This window comes from Oncorhynchus gorbuscha, linkage group LG07, assembly GCF_021184085.1.
Source record: "Oncorhynchus gorbuscha isolate QuinsamMale2020 ecotype Even-year linkage group LG07, OgorEven_v1.0, whole genome shotgun sequence".
Taxonomy (NCBI): domain Eukaryota; kingdom Metazoa; phylum Chordata; class Actinopteri; order Salmoniformes; family Salmonidae; genus Oncorhynchus; species Oncorhynchus gorbuscha.
The window spans coordinates 72,480,657-72,507,145 of record NC_060179.1 but is presented as its reverse complement, the minus strand read 5'-3'; the positions used below and the strand labels follow the sequence as shown (position 1 = coordinate 72,507,145).

At 45.2% G+C, this 26,489-nt stretch overlaps 1 protein-coding gene across 1 annotated transcript in view; it reads right to left on the bottom strand.

Annotated features, from left to right (window-relative positions):
- Nucleotides 1-538: 538 nt before the first annotated feature.
- wdr27 (WD repeat domain 27) overlaps nucleotides 539-26,489 on the bottom strand; it is a 161,863-nt gene continuing 135,912 nt past the window's right edge. The window contains exon 25 of the mRNA XM_046357417.1: nucleotides 539-1,127. Coding sequence (XP_046213373.1) covers nucleotides 1,050-1,127 — 78 coding nt within the window. The 3' untranslated portion in view covers nucleotides 539-1,049. The remainder of the gene's footprint in view (nucleotides 1,128-26,489) is intronic.

Below are 26,489 nucleotides of genomic sequence, written 5' to 3'. Positions count from 1 at the left end.
GATGGGAATATGGATGGAGCCAAATACAGGACCATTCTGGAAGAAAACCTGATGGAGTCTGCAAAAGACCTGTGACTGGGACGGAGATTTGTCTTCCAACAAGACAATGATCCAAAACATAAAGCAAAATCTACAATTGAATGGTTCCTAAATAAACATATCCAGGTGTTAGAATGGCCAAGTCAAAGTCCAGACCTGAATCCAATCGAGAATCTGTGGAAAGAACTGAAAACTGCTGTTCACAAATGCTCTCCATCCAACCTCACTGAGCTCGAGCTGTTTTGCAAGGAGGAATGGGAAAAAATTTCAGTCTCTCGTTGTGCAAAACTGATAGAGACATACCCCAAGCGACTTACAGCTGTAATCGCAGCAAAAGGTGGCGCTACAAAGTATTAACTTAAGGGGGCTGAATAATTTTGCACGCCCTATTTTTCAGTTTTTGATTTGTTAAAAAGGTTTGAAATATCCAATAAATGTCGTTCCACTTCATGATTGTGTCCCACTTGTTGTTGATTCTTCACAAAAAAATACAGTTTTATATCTTTATGTTTGAAGCCTGAAATGTGGCAAAAGGTCGCAAACTTCAAGGGGGCCGAATACTTTCGCAAGGCACTGTAGGTGATATATAGTTCTGTACTGAACATACCAGTCTTTTCTTTCTGTCTAGGTCTGTGTGTGTCTCCATTCTAATGTAAATACATCTGTACATGTGGATGGGTGTGTTAGTATGTAGTAACGTCTGCGTGTCAGACTCGCAGGCTGCTGAGCGGTGCAGTCAGATGGTGATGTCACTGTAGCCCCTGGGTCTCAGTAATGCTGCTGTAACTCTCCAGGCCCTGGCATCCATCCCTCTGTAAAGCCTCACTGTGAGATCACAGCCAATGGGATAAAAGGAAGCTCTCTAGCTAACGAGGCCCGTTGGTCCCCATTACAGTATGGTGTAAATAACACAAGCGTCATTGTCAGGTCCAGACCTGGGTTCATATAGCATTTGCTTTCTTTCAAATTTTTGAATGCGCTTGCCTGTTGTAATGGGATCCAGCCGGTTGTCATGACAGGGTGACCCTGATGGCGGCGTTGCCAGGGCGGAACAGACTCAGCCTCCCGTCCAGAGTCCCGGTCAGCAGCTGGGACGGAGAAAGACAGAGAATAAGGATGACATCAACCTACCCTTTGACTGATCACATGAGGGTGATTATAAACAGAGACTGACTGTAATTCCCTTTTCCTGATGACTTAAACTGAGATCTTCCGCTGCTCTACAGTATGTTCGCTACATACTTCAGTCTGAGACTGGCACCTTTGAAGTCGTTTCGGGGGACGTCAAAATGAGGAATTCTGTACAAAACTAAGTATTTAGCGATTGGATCATCTGTAACTAAACAGAGTAGCAAAGCCAAATAAGACATGTTCTAAATGCCGCTTTACCCACGTGTTCTGGCTCTGGCCCAATCCATCGCTTTCTGGGACACATCAGAACGGTTAGAATGTGTTTGCGTTCTAGAAATCGCCAGGGAGGTACTCAGATCGAGACTCGTTGAGGAGAAGAAACTAACGCTGTGGGTGTGGCGTAACGTCTGGCCGGAGCAAGGAGTTTGGGTAGCCAGGCAAGTATTCATACCTATCACGCTAAACTCTTTAGGGTGCCTCTCTATATGATCCTATAGTCTGGTTGTGCTGTCTTGCTAAGTCCTATACATATCAACTGGCATGAAAACGACCGTAGGAGCACAAAAGACAGTAGAGAAATATCTGGGACCAGGCTATTAGGCTATTTATTCCCTCTATCATACTGTTACATTTAACTCAGCATGATCCAAACTTCTAATTGGGGAAAGCCATGCAATATTGCATAACAGCACTGATCTCTACAACAAAGCTAAACTAAGAACTTTGCAGCAGTTAAATCCCCAGGTTTATGATATCTCATAGCAATTCTCAGACCGTCCACACTGTGTCCCAAATAGCCCCCTATAACCTACATGCTCAGAAAAAAGGGTTATTCGGCTGTCCAAAAGAATAACCTTTTTTGATCCCGGTAGAACTTATTTGGGTTCCATGAAGAACCCTCTGTGGAAAGGGTTCTACATGGAACTCAAAGGGGTTATTTCTACCTGGAACCAAAAGGGTTCATAGTTCTACATAAGTTGCATGGACTCTGTATGCAATAATTAACATGATTTTTTAATTACTACCTCATCTCTGTACCCCACACATACTATTATCTGTAAGGTCCCTCAGTGGAGCAGTGCATTTCAAACACAGATTCAAACACAAAGACCTGGGAGGTTATCCAATGCCTCGCAAAAAAGGGCACCTATTAGTAGATGAGTAAAAATGAAAAAAAGCAGACATTGAATACCCCTTTTAGTATGGTGAATTTATTAATTACACTTTGGATGGTGTATCAATACATCCAGTCACTATAAAGGTACAGGTGTCCTTACTAACTCAGTTGCCAGAGAGGAAAGAAACTGCTCAGGGATTTCACCATGACGCCAATGGTGACTTTAAAACACTTACAGAGTTTAATGGCTGTGATAGGAGAAAACTGAGGATGGATAAACAACATTGTAGTTACTCCAAAATACTACAAAAGTAGGAAGCCTTGTTGCAAACATGCATTCTGTTTGCAACAAGGCACTAAAGTAAAATTGCAAATAATGTGGCAAAGAAATTAACTTTATGTCCTGAATATAAAGCGTTATGTTTGGGGCAAATCCAACACAACACATCACTGAGACTCAAGCATGGTGGTGGCTGCATCATGTTATAGGTATGCTTGTCATTGGCAAGGACTAGGGAGTTTTTGGGGATAAAAACAAACAGAATAGCGCTAGCACAGGGAAAATGACATGGAATGTTCTTGAGTGGGCTAGTTACAGTTTAGACTCAAATCAGCTTGAAAATATATGTCAAGACTTGAAAATGGTTGTCAAGCAATTATCAACAATCAACTTGACAGAGCTTGAAGAATTTTGAAAATAATAATGTGCAAAAAATATTGTACAATCCAGGTTTGCAAAGCTGTAATACCTGCCAAAGGTGATTCTAACATGTATTGAGTAACGGGTGTGAATACTTATGTAAATGAGATATTTCTGTATTTCATTTTCAATACATTTGCAAACATTTCAAAAAATATGTTTTCCTTGGCATTATGGGTTATTGTGTGTAAAAAAGATATTAAGCCAAGCAGCCTGAGCCACACACTCATGGATACAGACACACGCATTCACGGACGTAGACACGCACACACACACACACACACACACACACACACACACACACACACACACACACACACACACACACACACACACACACACACACACACACACACACACACACACACACACACACACACACACACACACACACACACACACACACACACACGTATCCCCTTGTCCTCAGCTGCATCTCTCTCTCAAAGAGGAGGGATCATGATCTCAGCTATCCCCTGTCGGCCAATCAGCCAGTGACCCGGGCCAGAGCAACATTACCTCACCACTACGGCAGCCAATCTACAGGCTCCAATGCAACCTGGGAAACCTTCCATTTAGAGATTCATAGTGAGATTCTGGCCAGTGTGAGAGAGTCTGTGTCCTCAACAGCACTCCAGTACCTATTAAGTGTACCACTTTTGACCAGGACCCATAGCGCTCTGGTCAAAAGTTGTGTGCTATAAAGGGAATATGGTGCCATTTGGGACGCATACTGAAAAACCTTCCATTTGGGGTTCATAGTGAGACTTATGGTACTCATTCATAACGGGTTATGAGAGCTGTGGAAATTGATGTCACTCCGAGACATTAGTCAACACTGTACTGTACTAGTCGGTGACCTCAGGTTAACATACACCCCAAAAATTATCTGTATTCCATCACACAAATGATCTGCACAGGTGCAAAAAATGACAGGGACTATTCCATTGGTTTCATTGCGCCAGGCAAGCTCAATAAAGCACAAGTATTTAAAATATATTAAATATGATTGGAGCCAGGTCTGATATCAACGAGAGACCAGTACATCAGCTAAACTTTCTAAGGATGGATGAGTGAATAGGCCCATATGCAGTCAACACCCTGATATGATAGGAAAGAGTCAGAACATCAGTCAAATACAAGTAGTCTGCTTAGCCCTAACCTTGCACTTCAGCTAAACTTTCTGAGGATTGATGAGTGAATACGCCCCTGTTGGGAAAGAGTTAGAAGAGTCTGAAGTGTTTGGATGGAAGATGAGTCAAACACTAGTAGGGCTGACTAGTATCTATCAGGGTTTATTTATTTAATCAGACACACACACATGCGCACAAACGTATGCACACACACACTGTCTCGCCCTATATCTATCAGGGTTTATTTTTTAAATCTCTTCTGGTTCGGATGTTGATGCTGTAGCAGATCCTCCTTACTGGAGACACAGGGACAATATCCAGCTGTGTGTGGAACGCTAGAAGAGGAGAGTTCACTGACACAGACACGCAGGGCTGGCTCTAACCTTTTGGGGGCCTTATGCAAGATTTGGTTGGGAGCCCCCCCACCTTGCCGCAAATCATTTTAATTTCACACAGTTAATTTCACGCAATTCTACAATCTTTGCCATGGGGCGTTAAGAAAATGTAGCAATCATTGAATTCTAATTTTTTTGGCTTGAGGCAGAGGGAATTGTTTTCTACAATTTTACAGCTAATTTCCTGCAATTCTACACATTTTTCCATGTACACATTTTCCATGACTTATGCCATGTTAATATGATATCTGAGTGAGAAAGACTAATTAAATCAATGGTGGCCTCTGGAGGTCAGGGCCCTGTGCAGTTGTTTTAATTTTTTATAGCTGGCTGGATTAAATAACAATCTAAACATTGCTAGCTGACATGGCTAATTGAGAGACTCTCAGTTCCTTACATAACAAGATAAAAACGGCTGGTTCTGCTTTATTTGGAGAGTATCTTCATACAGACTTCATAAGCACTACATAGATGCTTTACAAATCATATATAACCGTATGTCATGCGCTATAAAGATTCATAATGTGGCATAAGTGTGTGACATAACCAACAATGTATTTAGTCACATTTATTAGAGCATGAAAGACAGTTATAGATGATTTGTGACCCATTTATGTGGTGCTTATGAAGCCTATATGAATGCTTTATGGTGGCCCTCTAAAGGACGGGGCCCTAAGCGACTGCTTATGCCTGGAGCAGGCCCTGCACACATGCTGACTGTCTGTCTGCGTCTCTCTCACTCACACACATGCTCTGCAGGAAGTCAGTCACCCCACCCATACACATAGACATGCACGCACGCATACACACACACACACACACACACACACACACACACACACACACACACACACACACACACACACACACACACACACACACACACACACACACACACACACACACACACACACACACACACACACACACACACAGTGTTCTTATATTCTTGTGGGGACCTAAAATGTATTTCCATTCAAAATCCTATTTTCCCTAAACCTAACCCTAAACCTTATCCTAACCCTAACCCTTATCCCAACCCTAACCCTTATCCTAACCCTAACCCTAACCCCTAAACTTAAAATAACATTTGTCCTTATGGACGTGGGAAATGACCCCATGTAGGAGAATTTTCCTTGTTTTGCTATTATTCTGTCAGTAAAACATTAAATGGACATGTAGCTTACCTCCTTGTCACGCCTTGGTCATTGTATTTTGTGTTTTTGTTATATGTTTGGTTAGGCCAGGGTGTGACATGGGTTTATATGTTGTTTTTCGTATTGGGGTTTGTAGTATTTGGGATCGTGGCTGATTAGGGGTGTTGTATAGGCTTGGCTGCCTGAGGCGATTCTCAATCAGAGTCAGGTGATTCTCATTGTCTCTGATTGGGAACCGTATTTACGTAGCCTGAGTTTCGCTTTGTATTTCGTGGGTGATTGTTCCTGTCTCTGTGTAGTGTTCACCAGATAGGCTGTAATAGGTTTTCGTTCCGTTTGTTGTTTTTGTATTTATGAGTTATTTCATGTATCGTTTCCGTTTTTATTTATTAAAGATCATGATTAACAAACACGCTGCATTTCGGTCCGACTCTCTTCCTTCAACAGACGAACGCCGTTACACTCCTATTACCCCTACCCATCTAGCTAACCCTCCTATTACCCCTACCCATCTACATAACCCTCCTATTACCCCTAACCATCTAGCTAACCCTCCCATTACCCCTACACATCTAGCAAACCCTCCTATTACCCCTACACATCTAGCAAACCCTCCCATTACCCCTACCCATCTAGCTAACCCTCCTATTACCCCTACCCATCTAGCAAACCCTCCCATTACCCCTAACTATCTAGCTAACCCTCCTATTAAAAATGGCCCTAACCATCTAGGTAACCATCATATTACCCCAAATCATCTAGCTAACCCTCCCATTACCCCTAGCCATCTAGCTAACCCCCCATTACCCCTAACCATCTAGCTAACTCTCCATACCCCTAACCATCTAGCTAACCCTCCCAATACCACTAACCATCTAGCTAACCCTCCTATTAAATGTCCCTAACCATCTAGCTAACCCTTCCATTAGCCCTAACCATCTAGCTAACCCTCCCATTATCCCTAACCATCTAGCTAACCCTCCCATTACCCCTAACTATGTAGTTAACCATTTTCTTAAATGGCCCTAACCATCTAGCTAACACTCCTATTAAATAACCCTAACCATCTATATAAAACTCCTATTAGCCTTAACCATCTAGCTAACCCTCCTACAAGCCATAAATGTCTAGCTAACCCTTCCAATACCCCTAACAATCTAGCTAACCCTCCCATTATCCCTAACCATCTAGATAACCCTCCCATTACCCCTAACTATGTAGCTAACCATTTTCTTAAATGGCCCTAACCATCTAGCTACCACTCCTATTAAATAACCCTAACCATCTATATAAAACTCCTATTAGCCTTAACCATCTAGCTAACCCTCCTACAAGCCCTAACTGTCTAGCTAACCCTACCAATACCCCTAACAAGCTAGCTAACCCTCCTATTAAGTTCCAACTGGAACTCAAAATAATTATTATAACTTTAGCTGTGTGAGTTTAAATAAAGTCATGCAATACAATAAGTGTACACATTTGGTGAATCATAATAACTCACATAATCATGCATGTATGTAAGATGTGTCTAGTAATTAGAAATATGATGTTGGCTTCCTAGGGGTGTGTTCATGATTTGATGCCATGATAATTATGACCTGACTGAAGGAAAAAAACAACACACTCATACATATTGGTTGGTAGGTAAAATTAGGGTAGCAAAGCAACCGGTAGTTTCCCAAAGTTACCAGAATTTTCAGTCGTTTTGGTAATTAACAGAAAATCTATGGCTATCTAGCAGAACTTAGGTAATTTTTACTTGAATAACTTAAAAAATGTATTCATATATAGCATTAATTTTATATACAGTGCTGTGAAAAAGTATTTGCCCCTTTTTAATTTTCTCTACTTTTGAAAAATAAAGTGACATGTAGTTTTTCGTGATATCGAATTGTTAGTTATAGTCTTGTCCCATTGCTGCAACTCTCGTACAGACTCAGGAGAGGTGAAGGTTGAGAGCCATGCGTCCTCCGTAACACAACCCTCCCAAGCCGCACTGCTCACTTAACCCGGAAGCCAGCCGCACAAATGTGTCGGAGGAAACACTGTCCAACTGGCTACCGAAGTCAGCGTGCATGTGCCCGACCCACCGCAAGGAGCTGCTGAATGTGATGGGACAAGGGCATCCCGGCTGGCCAAACCCTCCCCTAACCTGGAAAATTGTGACGCACCTCAAGGGTCTCCCAGTCGCTGGATCGAACCGGGGTCTGTAGTGATGCCTCTAGCACTGTGATGCAGTGCCTTGGACTGTTGCACCACTCAGGAGGCCCTACTTTTAAATATTTTCAATACAGAATGTTATCAGATCTTCAACCAAAACGTAACATTAGATAAAGGGAACCTGAGTCAACGAATAACACAACAATTGTGTTACCTTCAGTTGCAATGACTTCAAACAAACACTTCCTATAGTTGTTGATCAGTCTCTCATGTTGCTGTAGAGGAATTTTGGCCCAGTCTTCCATGCAGAACTGCTTTAACTCAGTGACATTTGTGGGTTTTCAAATATGAACTGTTCATTTCAAGTCTTGCGACAACATCTCAATTGGGATAAGGCCTGGACTTTGACTAGGCCATTCCAAAACTTCAAATTTGTTGCTTTTTAGCCATTTTCATGTAGACTTGACTGTGTGTTTCAGATGATTGTCTTGCATCATGACCCAGCTGCGCTTCAGCTTCAGCTCACAGACAGATGGCCTGACATTTTCCTGTAGAATTTATGGTTCCTTCTATTAAGGCAAGTCGTCCAGGTCCTGAGGAATGTCGTCCAGGTCCTGAGGAAGCAAGGCATCCCCAAACCATCACACCACCACCACCACCACCACGCTTGACCGTCGGTATAAGGTTCTTACTGTGGAATGGAGTGTTTGGTTTTTCACCAGGCATAATGGGACCCATGTCGTCCAAAAATATATACATTTGACTCATCTGTCCATAGAACATTCTTCCAAGATTCTTGATGATCATCCAGGTGCTTCCAGGTACTTTTTCTGAAAACTTCAGTCAACCTTTTGGACAAGATGGGTCCCATTATGTCTGTCGAAAACCAAACACTGCATTCCATAATTTTTTGTTATTGTCATGCATAGGTGTAATGGGTGGCAGGGAAGTCAGGCGCAGGAGAGTCAAATGGAGTGTAAAATGGAGTCTTTTAATAAAGTCCACGGAGTATGCTCCATAACACTAAATGAACATAAACAAACAAACATGGGTACGAGGACCCGACGCGCACCTATACAACAAAATGGATCGAACAGAGTACGCCGGAACCCCCTCGATGTCTAGAGGAGGCGGAGGAACATTACGCACTTCAGCCTCCTGGAGCGGGCCAGCCACCATTGGCCTGAGGAGAGACACATGGAACGAGGGGTTAATACGGTAATGAGTGGGTAGTTGTAACCTATAACATACCTCGTTCACTCTCCTCAGGACTTTAAACGGCCCCACAAACCGCAGACCCAGCTTCTGGCAGAGCAGGCGAAGGGGCAGGTTTCGGGTCGAGAGCCAGACCCTGTCCCCTGGTGCGAACACTGGGGCCTCACTGCGGCGACGGTCTGCGCCAATTTTCTGGCGCCTTATGGCACGCTGAAGGTGGACGTGGACTGCCTCCCAGGTCTCTTCAGCGTGCCGAAACCAATTGTCCACCGCAGGGGCCTCGGTCTGGCTCTGATGCCAAGGAGCCAGAACCGGCTGATACCCTAATACACATTGAAAGGGAGTAAGGTTAGTGGAGGAGTGATGTAACGAGTTCTGAGCCATCTCTGCCCAGGGCACGAACTTCGTCCACTCCCCCGGCCGATCCTGGCAATAAGACCGCAGAAACCTACCCACATCCTGGTTAACTCTCTCCACCTGCCCATTACTCTCGGGGTGAAAACCTGAGGTAAGACTAACCGAGATCCCCAGACGCTCCATGAACGCCTTCCAGACCCTTGATGTGAACTGGGGACCCCGATCAGACACTATATCCTCAGGCACCCCATAGTGCCGGAAAACGTGTGTAAACAGAGCCTCTGCAGTTTGTAAGGCCGTAGGGAGACCGGGCAAAGGGAGGAGACGACAGGACTTTGAAAACCGATCCACAACGATCAGGATTGTGGTGTAACCCTGTGAAGGTGGAAGATCAGTCAAAAAATCCACCGACAGGTGCGACCACGGCCGTTGAGGAATGGGTAGAGGTTGTAGCTTACCTCTGGGCAGGTGTCTAGGAGCCTTGCACTGAGGGCGCACACCGAGCAGGAAGAAACATAAATCCTCACGTCCTTAGCTAAAGTGGGCCACCAGTATCTCCCGTCAAGACAGCGCATCGTCCGACCTAATCCTGGATGACCAGAGGAGGATGACGTGTGAGCCCAATATATCAATCGGTCGCGGACAGCAGACGGAACGTACAGACGACCAGCTGGACACTCAGGGGGAGAAGGCTCTACACGTGACGCCCGCTCAATGTCCGCGTCCAGCTCCAACACTACAGACGCCACCAGACACGAAGCTGGGAGTATGGGAGTGGGATCCATGGACCGCTCCTCTGTGTCATACAGCCGAGACAATGCGTCTGCCTTAACGTTCTGGGAGCCTGGTCTGTAAGAAAGAGTAAACACAAAACGAGTGAAAAACATGGCCCACCTTGCCTGGCGAGGATTCAATCTCTTCGCCTGCCGGATATACTCCAGATTGCGGTGGTCAGTCCAGATGAGAAAAGGGTGTTTAGCCCCCTCAAGCCAATGCCTCCACACCTTCAAAGCTTCTACGACAGCTAACAGCTCTCGGTTCCCCACATCATAGTTTCGCTCCGCCGGGCTGAACTTCTTTGAAAAGAAAGCACAGGGGCGAAGCTTCAGTGGCGTACCCGAACGCTGAGAGAGCACTGCTCCTATCCCAGCTTCGGATGCGTCCACCTCCACTATGAATGGCAAAGAGGGATCCGGATGAGCCAGCACAGGCACCGAGGTAAACACAGTCTTCAGGTGCTCAAAAGCCCTGTTCGCCTCAGCCGACCACTGCAAGCGCACCGGGCCCCCCTTTAGCAGTGAGGTAATGGGAGCTGCCACCTGACCAAAACTCCGGACAAACCTCCGGTAGTAATTGGAAAACCCCAAAAAACGCTGCAACTCCTTTACCATGGTTGGAATCGGCCAATTACGCACGGCTGTAATGCGGTCGCTCTCCATCTCCACTCCTGAAGTGGAAATCCGATGCCCCAGGAAGGAGATGGATTGTTGGAAAAACAAGCATTTCTCAGATTTGACATATAGATCATGCTCCAACAGGCGACCAAGCACCCTGCGCACCAGGGACACATGCTCGGCGCGTGTAGCAGAGTATATCAGAATATCATCGATATACACCACTACACCCTGCCCGTGCAGGTCCCTGAAGATCTCATCTACAAATGATTGGAAAACTGATGGAGCGTTCATCAACCCATATGGCATGACAAGGTACTCATAATGACCTGAGGTGGTGCTAAATGTCGTCTTCCACTCATCACCCTTCTTAATATGCACCAGATTGTACGCACTCCTGAGATCCAATTTTGTGAAAAAGGTAGCGGGTAACTATATTTCACTGTGATTTTATTAAGACCTCGATAATCAACGCACGGGCGTAAACCACCATCCTTTTTTTTCACAAAAAAGAAACTTGAAAGAGACGGGTGAAATGGATGGCTGAATGAACCCCTGATGCAGGGATTCAGAGACATATGTCTCCATAGCCTCCGTCTTCACTAGTGACAGGGGATACACGTGACTCTTGGGATATGCAGCGTCTACCAGGAGATCTATCTCACAATCCCCCCGTCGATGGAGTGGTAATTGAGTCGCCTTCTTTTTACAGAATGCGAGAGCCAAATCGGCATATTCGGGGGGAATGCGCACGGTGGAGACCTGGTCTGGACTTTCCACCGTAGTAGCACCAACGGAAACCCCTAAACACCTACCTGAGCATTCTCGCGACCACCCCGTGAGAGCCCTCTGTGACCAAGAAACAGTGGGGTTATGACAAACTAACCAGGGTAGGCCTAGCACCACAGAATACGCAGGAGAATCAATAAGGAAAAGACTAATCTTCTCCTTGTGACCCTCCTGCGTTATCATACACAAAGGTGCGGTTACCTCCCTGATAAACCCTGACCCTAATGGTCGACTATCTAAGGCATGAATAGGGAAAGGCATATCCACAGTAACAATAGGGATCCCTAAACTATGAGCTAGACTTTTATTAATGAAATTCCCAGGCGCACCTGAATCTACTAGCACCTTATACTGGGAATGCAGTGAAAAATCAGGAAAAGAGACAGAGACAAACATTAGTGCAGCAGAGGGCTCTGGGTGAGAATGGTGCCTACTCACCTGGGGTGACGCCAGAATGCCCTGCCTGCCCTCTCTATTCCCAGAGGAACCAACCCGGCACCGACCAGCAGTGTGCTCTCTGCGACCTTGAATGGTGCTCGAGCGGGAACCCCTCCGGTCTCCCTGCGCACCATCCCTCCCAATTCCATAGGTTCGGGAGAGAGGGTGCGGGAGGATGGAACAACCAGACCCCGATCTAGACATCCACGAGTAGCCAGCATGTTGTCCAGATTGATGGACATGTCCACCAGCTGGTCGAAGGTGAGGGTGGTGTCTCTACAGGCCAGCTTCCGACGGACGTCCTCACGTAGACTACAACGGTAATGGTCGATCAGGGCCCTGTCGCTCCATCCAGCGCCGGCAGCCAAGGTCCTAAACTCCAAAGCAAAATCCTGTGCACTCCTTGTCTCCTGCCTCAGATGATAGAGAAGCTCACCCGCTGCTTTGCCTTCAGGTGGGTGATCGAATACTATCCGGAATTGGCGGGTGAACTCCTCAAAATGGTCCAGCGCCGCATCCTCCCTACTACACACAGTGCTGGCCCATTCCAGGGCTTTTCCGGTGAGGCATGAGACGAGGGCGTAACTCTTCTCACGGTCAGATGGTACTGGGGAGGCCGTGGCTAGATACAAGTTCAGTTTAAGGAGGAAACCCTGGCAGCCGGCAGTATCTCCGTTGTATCCCGTAGGTAGGGATAAATGGATCTTCGATTCCAGAGAGGAAAAAGTGTTCGCGGGAGATTCCGGTTGTGGTGGTGGTGGCGCTGGAGAAACTCCCTGTCTCTCCCAGCGATCCATTTTCATGACAATGTGATCCATGACGGAGCTGATAACGTCAAGCTCCCTCGCTTGTTCCTGAAAGCGTTCCTTCAGCTCCATGGGCATAGTGTCCTCTCCTGCTGACTTCATATATTGGTCAGAGATTCTGTCATGCATAGGTGTAATAGGTGGCAGGGAAGTCAGGCGCAGGAGAGTCAAATGGAGTGTAAAATGGAGTCATTTAATAAAGTCTAGTATGCTCCATAACACTAAATGAACATAAACAAACAAACATGGGTAAGAGGACCCGACGCTCACCTATACAACAATCACACTACACTGACAATAAAACAATCTCTGACAAAGACATGAGGGGAAACAGAGGGTTAAATACACAACAGGTAATGAATGGGATAGAAAACAGATGTGTGGGAAGACAAGACAAAACCAATGGAAAATGAAAAAAGGATCAATGATGGCTCGAAGACCGGTGACGTCGAACGCCGAGCACCGCCCGAACAAAGAGAGGCAACGACTTCGGCAGAAGTCGTGATAGTTATTTGTAAACTCAGGTTCCCTTTATCTAATATCAGGTTTTGATTGAAGTTCTGATATGCCACTGTATCATTGTCCATGAGTTTCTTGTAGAAATAATTGACAAATTAATGACAAAAGAATCTAACGAACAATGGCATTATTTTCAATTAACTGCAACTCTTCCAACTATTGATGTGTTTCACAACTGCCACCAAACATTTACAGCAACAACATACTGACATAGTAAAATAAATGAATACATGTGTGTGTGTAAAAATATATAAAGGATATTTCATGCTGAAACCCTCATATTAAACACCAATGGTATTCACTAAATTGATGGTTTATATTTAGAATCATGTTTTACAGATTTGTCATTATATTTTTATTTTAAAATAATAATTTCATATATTTCACGTTGCCACAAAGTCAGAGATCATTACAGACACCTGTAAAAATCTGAAGAGCCACTAGATGTCTTGTGATAGATTACATTAAATATTTGAAAGATACCAACATTCTGGTAGTTTACTGGTAAACTTAGAAAGTTTCCAGTAATATACTCTCCCTTTGCAACCGTAGGTATAATCGTACATAGTAATTGCATCAACTTGCTGATTGTTCCCCATCAGCTTAGTACAGGGCATTCCATGTCTTTATGTCTGTCTGAGGTGGGACTTTTAATGGGCAATCTACAGTTTCTACATCCATTAGTGGGCTTATAAATTAATGATATACAACATCGATTCTTGACGAATATAACTTATAAATGCCTCATGAACTTAGATCAACTATCTAGCCCCATCAGAACCCCCCAAATAAGCTTGTTTTAGTCCTTTGATTGATTGTAAACAAAACGATCATTTTGATTTCATGGCTGGTCAGACCTTTCATCCATAGTCTATGAATTTGAGAATGGTTATATTTCTCCAGCCCCATCCGTCAGCTTTTACATCTTCAAAACATGTTTAAAACTATCATTTTGATCACATGGATGGTCAGTCCTTGCATGCATAGCCCTGTCTATGAATTTGAGAGTGGTTCTCTCTAGCCGCATCCCTCAGCTATTTAAACAAATCGGTGACCCATTTGATATTGTCTGAACTGCAGATTTCAGTACAGAGACAGCCAGAGCAGACAGACATATGGACGACTGACAGGGTCAATATGGCTCTTCAGTCCAGATGGTCTAGCTTACCTCAGATGGTCTAGCTTACCCCAGATGGTCTAGCTTACCCCAGATGGTCTAGCTTACCCCAGGACAGGACCCCGACTGAGAAAGTTCCAACTACACACTGACACTGACTGTCTGTCTGTCTGACTGACAGAAGGATGGACAGACAGACGGCGTACTCATGGTTGCCTCGTCTTATCATAGGGGTTAACTACATCCTTATTACTACATCCTGGCTTTGGCCGCTACATCCTTATTACTACATCCTGGCTATGGCCACTACATCCTTATTACTACATCCTTATTACTACATCCTGGCTATGGCCACTACATCCTTATTGCTATATCCTGGCTATGGCCACTACATCCTTATTACTACATCCTGGCTATGGCCACTACATCCTTATTACTATATCCTGGCTATGGCCACTACATCCTGGCTATGGCTACTACAGCCTTATTACTACATCCTTATTACTACATCCTGGCTATGGCCACTACATCCTGGCTATGGCCACTACATCCTTATTACTACATCCTGGCTTTGGCCACTACATCCTTATTACTACATCCTGGCTATGGCCACTACATCCTTATTACTACATCCTGGCTATGGCCACTACATCCTTATTACTACATCCTGGCTATGGCCACTACATCCTTCTTACTACATCCTGGCTATGGCCACTACATCCGTATTACTACATCCTGGCTATGGCCACTACATCCTTATTACTACATCCTGGCTTTGGCCACTACATCCTGGCTTTGGCCACTGCATCCTTATTACTACATCCTGGCTATGGCCACTACATCCTGGCTTTGGCCACTACATCCTTATTACTACATCCTGGCTATGGCCACTACATCCTTATTACTACATCCTGGCTATGGCCACTACATCCTTATTACTACATCCTGGCTATGGCCACTACATCCTTATTACTACATCCTGGCTTTGGCCACTACATCCTTATTACTACATCCTGGCGTTGGCCACTGCATCCTTATTACTACATCCTGGCTATGGCCACTACATCCTGGCTTTGGCCACTACATCCTTATTACTACATCCTGGCTATGGCCACTACATCCTTATTACTACATCCTGGCTATGGCCACTACATCCTTATTACTACATCCTGGCTATGGCCACTACAACCTTATTACTGCATCCTGGCTATGGCCACTACATCCTTATTACTACATCCTGGCTATGGCCACTACATCCTTATTACTACATCCTGGCTTTGGCCACTACATCCTTATTACTACATCCTGGCTTTGGCCACTGCATCCTTATTACTACATCCTGGCTATGGCCACTACATCCTGGCTTTGGCCACTGCATCCTGGCTTTGGCCACTACATCCTTATTACTATATCCTGGCTATGGCCACTACATCCTGGCTATGGCCACTACATCCTTATTACTACATCGTGGCTTTGGCCACTACATCCTTATTACTACATCGTGGCTTTGGCCACTACATCCTTATTACTACATCCTGGCTATGGCCACTACATCCTTATTACTATATCTTGGCTATGGCCACTACATCCTTATTACTACATCCTGGCTATGGCCACTACATCCTTATTACTACATCCTGGCTTTGGCCACTACATCCTTATTACTACATTCTGGCTATGGCCACTACATCCTTATTACTATATCTTGGCTATGGCCACTACATCCTTATTACTACATCCTGGCTATGGCCACTACATCCGTATTACTACATCCTGGCTTTGGCCACTACATCCTTATTACTACATTCTGGCTATGGCCACTACATCCTTATTACTACATCCTGGCTTTGGCCACTACATCCTTATTACTACATCGTGGCTTTGGCCACTACATCCTTATTACTACATTCTGGCTATGGCCACTACATCCTTATTACTATATCCTGGCTATGGCCACTACATCCTTATTACTACATCCTGGCTATGGCCACAACATCCTTATTACTACATCCTGGCTTTGGCCACTACATCCTTATTACTAAAATTATGGCTATGGCCACTACATCCTTATTACTACATCCTGGCTTTGGCCACTACATCCTTATTACTACATCGTGGCTTTGGCCACTACATCCTTATTACTACATCCTGGCTATGGCCACTACATCCTTATTACTATATCCTGGCTATGGCCACTACATCCTTATTACTACATCCTGGCTATGGCCACTACATCCTTATTACTACATCCTGGCTTTGGCCACTACATCCTTATTACTACATTCTGGCTATGGCCACTACATCCTTATTACTACATCCTGGCTATGGCCACTACATCCTGGCTATGGCCACTACATCCTGGCTATGGCTACTACATCCTGGCTATGGCTACTACATTCTGGCTATGGCCACTACATCCTTATTACTACATCCTGGCTATGGCCACTACATCCTGGCTTTGGCCACTACATCCTTATTACTACATCCTGGCTATGGCCACTACATCCTTATTACTACATCTTGGCTATGGCCACTACATCCTGGCTTTGGCCCACTACATTCTTATTACTACATCCTTATAATCTACATTTTCCTCAAAGAAGTTCATGAATATGGCCACTACATCCTCTATTGGTATTTTTACTACATCCTTATTACTATCCTTCATCTTCCAGGGCTTTGGCCACTACATCCTTATTACTACATCCTGGCTATGGCCACTACATCCTTATTACTATATCCTGGCTATGGCCACTACATCCTTATTACTACATCCTGGCTATGGCCACTACATCCTTATTACTACATCCTGGCTTTGGCCACTACATCCTTATTACTACATCCTGGCGTTGGCCACTGCATCCTTATTACTACATCCTGGCTATGGCCACTACATCCTGGCTTTGGCCACTACATCCTTATTACTACATCCTGGCTATGGCCACTACATCCTTATTACTACATCCTGGCTATGGCCACTACATCCTTATTACTACATCCTGGCTATGGCCACTACAACCTTATTACTGCATCCTGGCTATGGCCACTACATCCTTATTACTACATCCTGGCTATGGCCACTACATCCTTATTACTACATCCTGGCTTTGGCCACTACATCCTTATTACTACATCCTGGCTTTGGCCACTGCATCCTTATTACTACATCCTGGCTATGGCCACTACATCCTGGCTTTGGCCACTGCATCCTGGCTTTGGCCACTACATCCTTATTACTATATCCTGGCTATGGCCACTACATCCTGGCTATGGCCACTACATCCTTATTACTACATCGTGGCTTTGGCCACTACATCCTTATTACTACATCGTGGCTTTGGCCACTACATCCTTATTACTACATCCTGGCTATGGCCACTACATCCTTATTACTATATCTTGGCTATGGCCACTACATCCTTATTACTACATCCTGGCTATGGCCACTACATCCTTATTACTACATCCTGGCTTTGGCCACTACATCCTTATTACTACATTCTGGCTATGGCCACTACATCCTTATTACTATATCTTGGCTATGGCCACTACATCCTTATTACTACATCCTGGCTATGGCCACTACATCCGTATTACTACATCCTGGCTTTGGCCACTACATCCTTATTACTACATTCTGGCTATGGCCACTACATCCTTATTACTACATCCTGGCTTTGGCCACTACATCCTTATTACTACATCGTGGCTTTGGCCACTACATCCTTATTACTACATCCTGGCTATGGCCACTGCATCCTTATTACTATATCCTGGCTATGGCCACTACATCCTTATTACTACATCCTGGCTATGGCCACTACATCCTTATTACTACATCCTGGCTTTGGCCACTACATCCTTATTACTAAAATTATGGCTATGGCCACTACATCCTTATTACTACATCCTGGCTTTGGCCACTACATCCTTATTACTACATCGTGGCTTTGGCCACTACATCCTTATTACTACATCCTGGCTATGGCCACTACATCCTTATTACTATATCCTGGCTATGGCCACTACATCCTTATTACTACATCCTGGCTATGGCCACTACATCCTTATTACTACATCCTGGCTTTGGCCACTACATCCTTATTACTACATTCTGGCTATGGCCACTACATCCTTATTACTACATCCTGGCTATGGCCACTACATCCTGGCTATGGCCACTACATCCTGGCTATGGCTACTACATCCTGGCTATGGCTACTACATTCTGGCTATGGCCACTACATCCTTATTACTACATCCTGGCTATGGCCACTACATCCTGGCTTTGGCCACTACATCCTTATTACTACATCCTGGCTATGGCCACTACATCCTTATTACTACATCTTGGCTATGGCCACTACATCCTGGCTTTGGCCACTACATTCTTATTACTACATCCTGGCTATGGCCACTACATCCGTATTACTACATCCTGGCTTTGGCCACTACATCCTTATTACTACATTCTGGCTATGGCCACTACATCCTTATTACTACATCCTGGCTTTGGCCACTACATCCTTATTACTACATCGTGGCTTTGGCCACTACATCCTTATTACTACATCCTGGCTATGGCCACTACATCCTTATTACTATATCCTGGCTATGGCCACTACATCCTTATTACTACATCCTGGCTATGGCCACTACATCCTTATTACTACATCCTGGCTTTGGCCACTACATCCTTATTACTACATTATGGCTATGGCCACTACATCCTTATTACTACATCCTGGCTTTGGCCACTACATCCTTATTACTACATCGTGGCTTTGGCCACTACATCCTTATTACTACATCCTGGCTATGGCCACTACATCCTTATTACTATATCCTGGCTATGGCCACTACATCCTTATTACTACATCCTGGCTATGGCCACTACATCCTTATTACTACATCCTGGCTTTGGCCACTACATCCTTATTACTACATTCTGGCTATGGCCACTACATCCTTATTACTACATCCTGGCTATGGCCACTACATCCTGGCTATGGCCACTACATCCTGGCTATGGCTACTACATCCTGGCTATGGCCACTACATCCTTATTACTACATCCTGGCTATGGCCACTACATCCTGGCTTTGGCCACTACATCCTGGCTATGGCCACTACATCCTTATTACTACATCCTGGCTATGGCCACTACATCCTTATTACTACATCTTGGCTATGGCCACTACATCCTGGCTTTGGCCACTACATCCTTATTACTACATCCTGGCTATGGCCACTACAGCCTGGCTATTAGCAAAAAGAGTAGAACTGATTGCCAAATCAAATGGTCAATTGAGAAGTCTCGTTAAGTAGCTATGACATTACTCTTTCCATGAAAGTTGATTCCTGAAAGTATTCGACGTGAGACAATGGAATTACAGTACATACGTATTTAGACAGAAATGAATGTGTTTTGGTCTCAATAGGAACCCAGGTAGTCTAGCGCTTATGAGCGTTGGGCAACTACTTAACACGAATTGCTCCTGTTAGTCGCTCTGGATAAGAGCATCTGCTAAATGACTAAAATGTTAAATGTAATCCAGGACCTTTTCTACTGTATTGTTACATTGAGTATTATGTCTCAATAAAGATCCTCTAGGATCACAAATCGTTTTCATTATTTATTTAACTAGGCAAGTCAGTTAAGAACAAATTTTTGTTTACAATGAAGGCCTACCCCGGCCAAACTTTTGTCAAAAGTAGTGCACCATGTAGGAAATAGGCCCATAGGATGGCTCTGGTCAAAAGTAGAGCACTATATAGGGAATAAGGTGCCATTTGGGATGCATGCAGCCCAAGAATATCAATCACCCATAGCAACACACAATACATTTCCACATCACCTCCCCTTGGTTTGGGATCGGTTAATCCTCCCTGCAGACAACACAGGTGTCTCAGTGTGTGTGTGTGTGTTTTTGGAACAGAGGCTGAGTGGTTGACTGCTTGACCTTAGTGTCTCTTCCATCCACCCCTGTTCCCTCTCTTCAACTCCCCCATCTCATCTCTCTGCTACCTCATCTCATTTCTAGCACATATTACAGTATGGAACATCCCACAGTGATGTGTGTGTCATCTGGGATACTAGCTCTACGGGAGGGAATAGCCTGCTCTGTTCTGTAACTCTGATAAATGTTGTGCTTAGGGAGGTTAAGATCCTTGTCTGGCTCAGACATTATTGTAAAAGAGAATGGTGGAATCGCTGTAATCTACTTTTTAATTTTATTATTGAATATTTAAAAACATACAATATATTTGCAGGGAAGACGCTCAACAACTACATCACATTAGTCATCTAACAGACTCACATCCAGAGCGACAGACAGAAGCAACCAGGGTCAATGCACTGCTCAAGGGCACGTCGACAGATCTCCCACAAGGTCAAAAACGGGGACCCGAACCAGTCACTGGCCCAAGCTTCCAACTACCAGGCCACCAGCCCTCCTAGATCCCCCCACTGTTCACCAAAAGCTGCCCCTCAACCATTCAAGACCCGCCCCACAGAAAAATGAATAAATAAATAATATTTCCATTCCCCACCCCGAAGACCCCCCTCCCAATGAACCAACAACCAACAAAATGAACAAAAGAGAAAGACAAAAGAAAACAGAAAACAACAATGCAAAAAACAAAAGACATCAAGGACAACAAAAATCATAACAGCGAGGCCAACTGAATATGTTTCAGTGCATGCATTGCACTATTTACCTGTGTGCGTTTGTGTATGTGCACATGTGTGCATTTGACTGAGAGTGTGTGAATATGCACGGCATCAGCCTCAGGCAAACCGGCATTAGCTCTAACAACATTGCCCCTCGGTGTCATTCAAATGTACTTTTTGTTACGTTTAATTTTTTCAACTTTTATCTTTGAAGTCATTCTATCTCCCACACAGCAACTCCACTCCCACTTGTCTCAAATTCCAGATATCATCCCTCAGCCCATCCCACCTATCTCTGCTGGTCACCCTCTTCGGAATTATATGCACCATACAGTGTGGCAAAAAAGTATTTAGTCAGCCACCAATTGTGCAAGTTCTCCCACTTAAAAAGATGAGGCCTGTAATTTTCATCATTGTTGAAGTGTACCTATGACAGACAAAATGAATAAAAAAAATCCAGAAAATCACATTGTAGGATTTTTAATGAATTTATTTGCAAATTATGGTGGAAAATAAGTATTTGGTCAATAACAAAAGTTTATCTCAATACTTTGTTATATACCCTTTGTTGGCAATGACAGAGGTCAAACGTTTTCTGTAAGTCTTCACAAGGTTTTTACACACTGTTGCTGGTATTTTGGCCCATTCCTCCATGTAGATCTCCTCTAGAGCAGTGATGTTTTGGGGCTGTTGCTGGGCAACACGGACTTTCAACTGCCTCCAAAGATTTTCTATGGGGTTGAGATCTGGAGACTGGCTAGGCCACTCCAGGACCTTGAAATGCTTCTTACGAAGCAACTCCTTCGTTGCCCGGGCGGTGTGTTTGGGATCATTATCATGCTGAAAGACCCAGCCATGTTTCATCTTCAATGCCCTTGCTGATGGAAGGAGGTTTTCACTCAAAATCTCACGATACATGGCCCCATTTATTCTTTCCTTTACACGGATCAGTCGTCCTGGTCCCTTTGCAGAAAAACAGCCCCAAAGCATGATGTTTCCACCCCCATGCTTCCACAGTAGGTATGGTGTTCTTTGGATGCAACTCAGCATTCTTTGTCCTGCAAACACGACGAGTTTAGTTTTTACCAAAATGTTCTATTTGGTTTCATCTGACCATATAACATTCTCCCAATCTTCTTCTGGATCATCCAAATGCTCTCTAGCAAACTTCAGACGGGCCTGGACATGTACTGGCTTAAGCAGGGGGACACGGCTGGCACTGCAGGATTTGAGTCCCTCGCGGCGTAGTGTGTTACTGATGGTAGGCTTTGTTACTTTGGTCCCAGCTCTCTGCAGGTCATTCACTAGGTCCCCCCGCGTGGTCTGAGATTTTTGCTCACCGTTCTTGTGATCATTTTGACCCCACAGGGTGAGATCTTGCGTTGAGCCCCAGATCGAGGGAGATTATCAGTGGTCTTGTATGTCTTCCATTTGCTAATAATTGCTTCCACAGTTGATTTCTTCAAACCAAGCTGCTTACCTTTTGCAGATTCAGTGCAGGTCTACAATTTTGTTTCTGGTGTCCTTTGACAGCTCTTTGGTCTTGGCCATAGTGGAGTTTGGAGTGTGACTGTTTGAGGTTGTGGACAGGTGTCTTTTATACTGATAACAAGTTCAAACAGGTGCCATTAATACAGGTAACGAGTGGAGGACAGAGGAGCCTCTTAAAGAAGAAGTTACAGGTCTGTGAGAGCCAGAAATCTTGCTTGTTTGTAGGTGACCAAATACTTATTTTCCACCATAATTTGCAAATAAATTCATTAAAAATCCTACAATGTGATTTTCTGGATTTTTTTCTAATTCTGTCTGTCATAGTTGAAGTGTACCTATGATGACAATTACAGGCCTCTCTCATCTTTTTAAGTGGGAGAACTTGCACAATCGGTGGCTGACTAAATACTTTTTGCCCCACTGTATATATCTTTCAACTATGCTGTGATGTTTAACATACAATTTCAATCTATCTAATTGAATAGAATCCACAGATTGCGGGTTGAAGATATATACGTTTACCAAGAGTGTTAGTATATTAGTAATTGACTGACCCGGTCTCTCCAGATCTCCTAACAGTACAATTTCAATTTTAGATCAATGTTATGCATTTTCAGTCATTCTTGAACCTGAGACCAGAAACAGGCTACCTGAGGGCAATACCAAAATAAATGGTATATTAATTCTGTATCTGTAACGCCTGCTTCCAACTCACACCCTCAAACACATAGATCCCCTGAACGCAGCTCACACTCTCAAACACCTAGATCCCCTGAACGCAGCTCACTCTCCAGATCCCAATCACCTGAATTCTAATCACCTGTTCACACACCTGTATGTCATTATCACACAGTATTTAGTTCAGTTCTTTGTACCCCCCATCACTGTGAAGTATTGTTTGTTTTGTGACACACGTCTTTCGGAGCGCTGGGGTTTCCTGTGATTTACTCATCCCGTGTATTAGAGTTTTTGCCTGCCTCACTAACGACGCCTTTTGCCTATTCCCTGCCTGTACTCGGATTTCCTGTTATCTTCCTATTGCCTGATCTCCCGGACTACGTTACTAGCCTTTTCCCTGCCTGTACTGTTGCCCTTTAGGACGCCCTTTGTATGACCTTCTGCCAGCCCCTGGACCCAGCTACCTGCCTCCTCCTGTGTATGACCTTCTGCCTGCCCCTGGACCCAGCTACCTGCCTCCTCCTGTGTAAGACCTTCTGCCTGCCCCTGGACCCAGCTACCTGCCTCCTCCTGTGTATGACCTTCTGCCTGCCCCTGGACCCAGCTACCTGCCTCCTCCTGTGTATGACCTTCTGCCTGCCCCTGGACCCAGCTACCTGCATCCTCCTGTGTATGACCTTCTGCCTGCCCCTGGACCCAGCTACCTGCCTCCTCCTGTGTATGACCTTCTGCCTGCCCCTGGACCCTGCTACCTGCCTCCTCCTGTGTATGACCTTCTGCCTGCCCCTGGACCCAGCTACCTGCCTCCTCCTGTGTATGACCTTCTGCCTACCCCTGGACCCAGCTACCTGCCTCCTCCTGTGTATGACCTTCTGCCTACCCCTGGACCCAGCTACCTGCCTCGTCCTGTGGTCCATTGCAATAAACACCTGCTGCACCCTGTGCTTGAAACCAGCTCTCTGTCTCCCCTGAACTCTGCAACCTCCTTCACCTGTACATTTCTGCTTCACCGATATCAGGTGCCAAAGCCTCCTCTCGTTCATCTCCCCCATATCCATGCCTAATAAATACGATGGCTCCACAGGGAAATGTCAAGTATTTCTCATGCACTGTAACCTGCACGTAGACCATCAGCCCGCTGACTTCACCTCTGACAAAGACAGGGTGGACTTCATTATCTCCCTACTCACAGGCAAAGCTCTGGATTGGGTCACAACCCTGTGGGCCACTCAAAGTTCTGATATGTCCTCTAAATCACGTTTTCACACCCTCTTCAAGGAGGTGTTTGACCATTCAGTTTCAGATCGTCACACACCTGTTATGTGAGCGGAGACAGGGCCGTCTCACCACCACTGAGTATGTCCTTGATTACCATGGCTGCCGGCAGTGGATGGAGTGAACCAGCTCCCCTTACAGTCTACCGGAGGGGTCTTAATCGAGAGTTACAGACCGAACTGGCCTGCAGAGGAGATAGTCGCCCATGGCCTGCAAGTCTTTCAAACCCTTCTCTCGACCACAACCCCTGCACTTCCACCCGGCCTGGCCTGCAAGTCTTTCAAACCCTTCTCTCGTCCATCACGGTCCAATAGCCCAGAACCCATTTCACTCGGCCGCGCCCCTCTCACGCCAGCCGAGAGACACCGGTGGTTACTTGAAAACCGGTGCCTCTATTGTGGAGAGAGTAACCACCTACTCAATAGCAGTCCTATTCGAGAAACCCTTCTCTCGACCACAACCCCTGCACTTCCACCCGGGTAAGGACTTTCACTTTTTTTTTTACCTTATCAAAAGGCAGTTTGGGATCCCGGCTCTTCTTTCTGCTAATGGGGTCACTCAGTTTGTGGAGGGACTAGAGGACTCGGGGGCTGCAGGAAATGTAATTGATGAACAATTGGCACAATAGTTAAGGATCAAACTAATCCTTGTTAATCCTCCCCTTAGGATCAATGCGCTGGCCGGACAACCTCTCGGAACTGGTCTTGTGACTCGCATGACCGAAAGGATCACCCTTCAGATTGGCCTCCTTCACTCGGTCATTCAGTTAATGGTGTTGTCTTCACCTATAAAGAACCCCTCATCCTCAGTCACCCCTGGCTAAGCCTTCACGACCCTGCCATCTCCTGGCGGCAAGGGGAACTACTGTCATGTACTCCCGCCTGTTTTAAGAACTGCTTCAGTCTACCCTTTCGCGCTACCTCTAGAAAGATCGGAGTCTGCCATTCCAACCCACATCCCACCTGTATATGCCCAGTTCCTGAGTGTCTTCATCAAGAAGATGATCATTCTGCCCCCTCATCGCCCTGAGGATGCGCAGTCGACTTTCCTGGGGCATCGCCCCCTATGGGTTGGATCTACCCCTTGCCCATCCCAGACAATGAGGCTATGGACCCCTATATTGAAGAGGATCACGACATGGGATTCATCTGTCCATCCACGTCTCCGGCTGCATCCAGTTTCTCATTTGTACAAAAAAAAGGATAGTAGTCTCCTTCCCTGCATAGATTACCAATCCCTCATTGACCTTAACATCAAGAATCGCTTCCCTCTTCCTCTGATTCTGGCCACACTAGAACAAGTTGGACAGGCTACCATCTATTCCAAACTGGACCTTCATATTGCTTAAAACCTGGTCCGTATCTGAAGTGGGGATGAGTGGAAGATGGCATTCATCGCCGCTAGGGGTCACTATGAATACCTGGTTAGGCTCTGCGGTCTCACCAATGCTCCCACAGTCTTCCAGTCCTTCATGAATGAAGTTTTCCAGGACAAGATCAACCAGTTCCTCATCGTGTACATTTACGATATCTTGATCTACTCTCACTCCCTTGCAGAACACGTACAACAGTTCTTCCAACGGCTACAGGACCACCATCTTTATGTCAAGGCTGAGAAGAGCACCTTTCATGTTACTATGGTAACCTTCCTAGGGTTCATACTGACACCAAAATGGACGAAGGCAAAGTCACGGCCATGCATAACTGGCCCAAACCTACCACTGTAAAGGAACTACGTTTCCAAGGATTCTCCAACTACTACCGGCAATTCATCCGGAACTGCAGCTGCACAACCGCACATCTCTCAGCCTTCACCAGTACCCTCCAATGGACCTTGAAACGCTTCTTCACCTCTGCACCCATCCTTAGGCAGCCAGATCCTACCCTTCCTTTTGTTCTGGAGGTG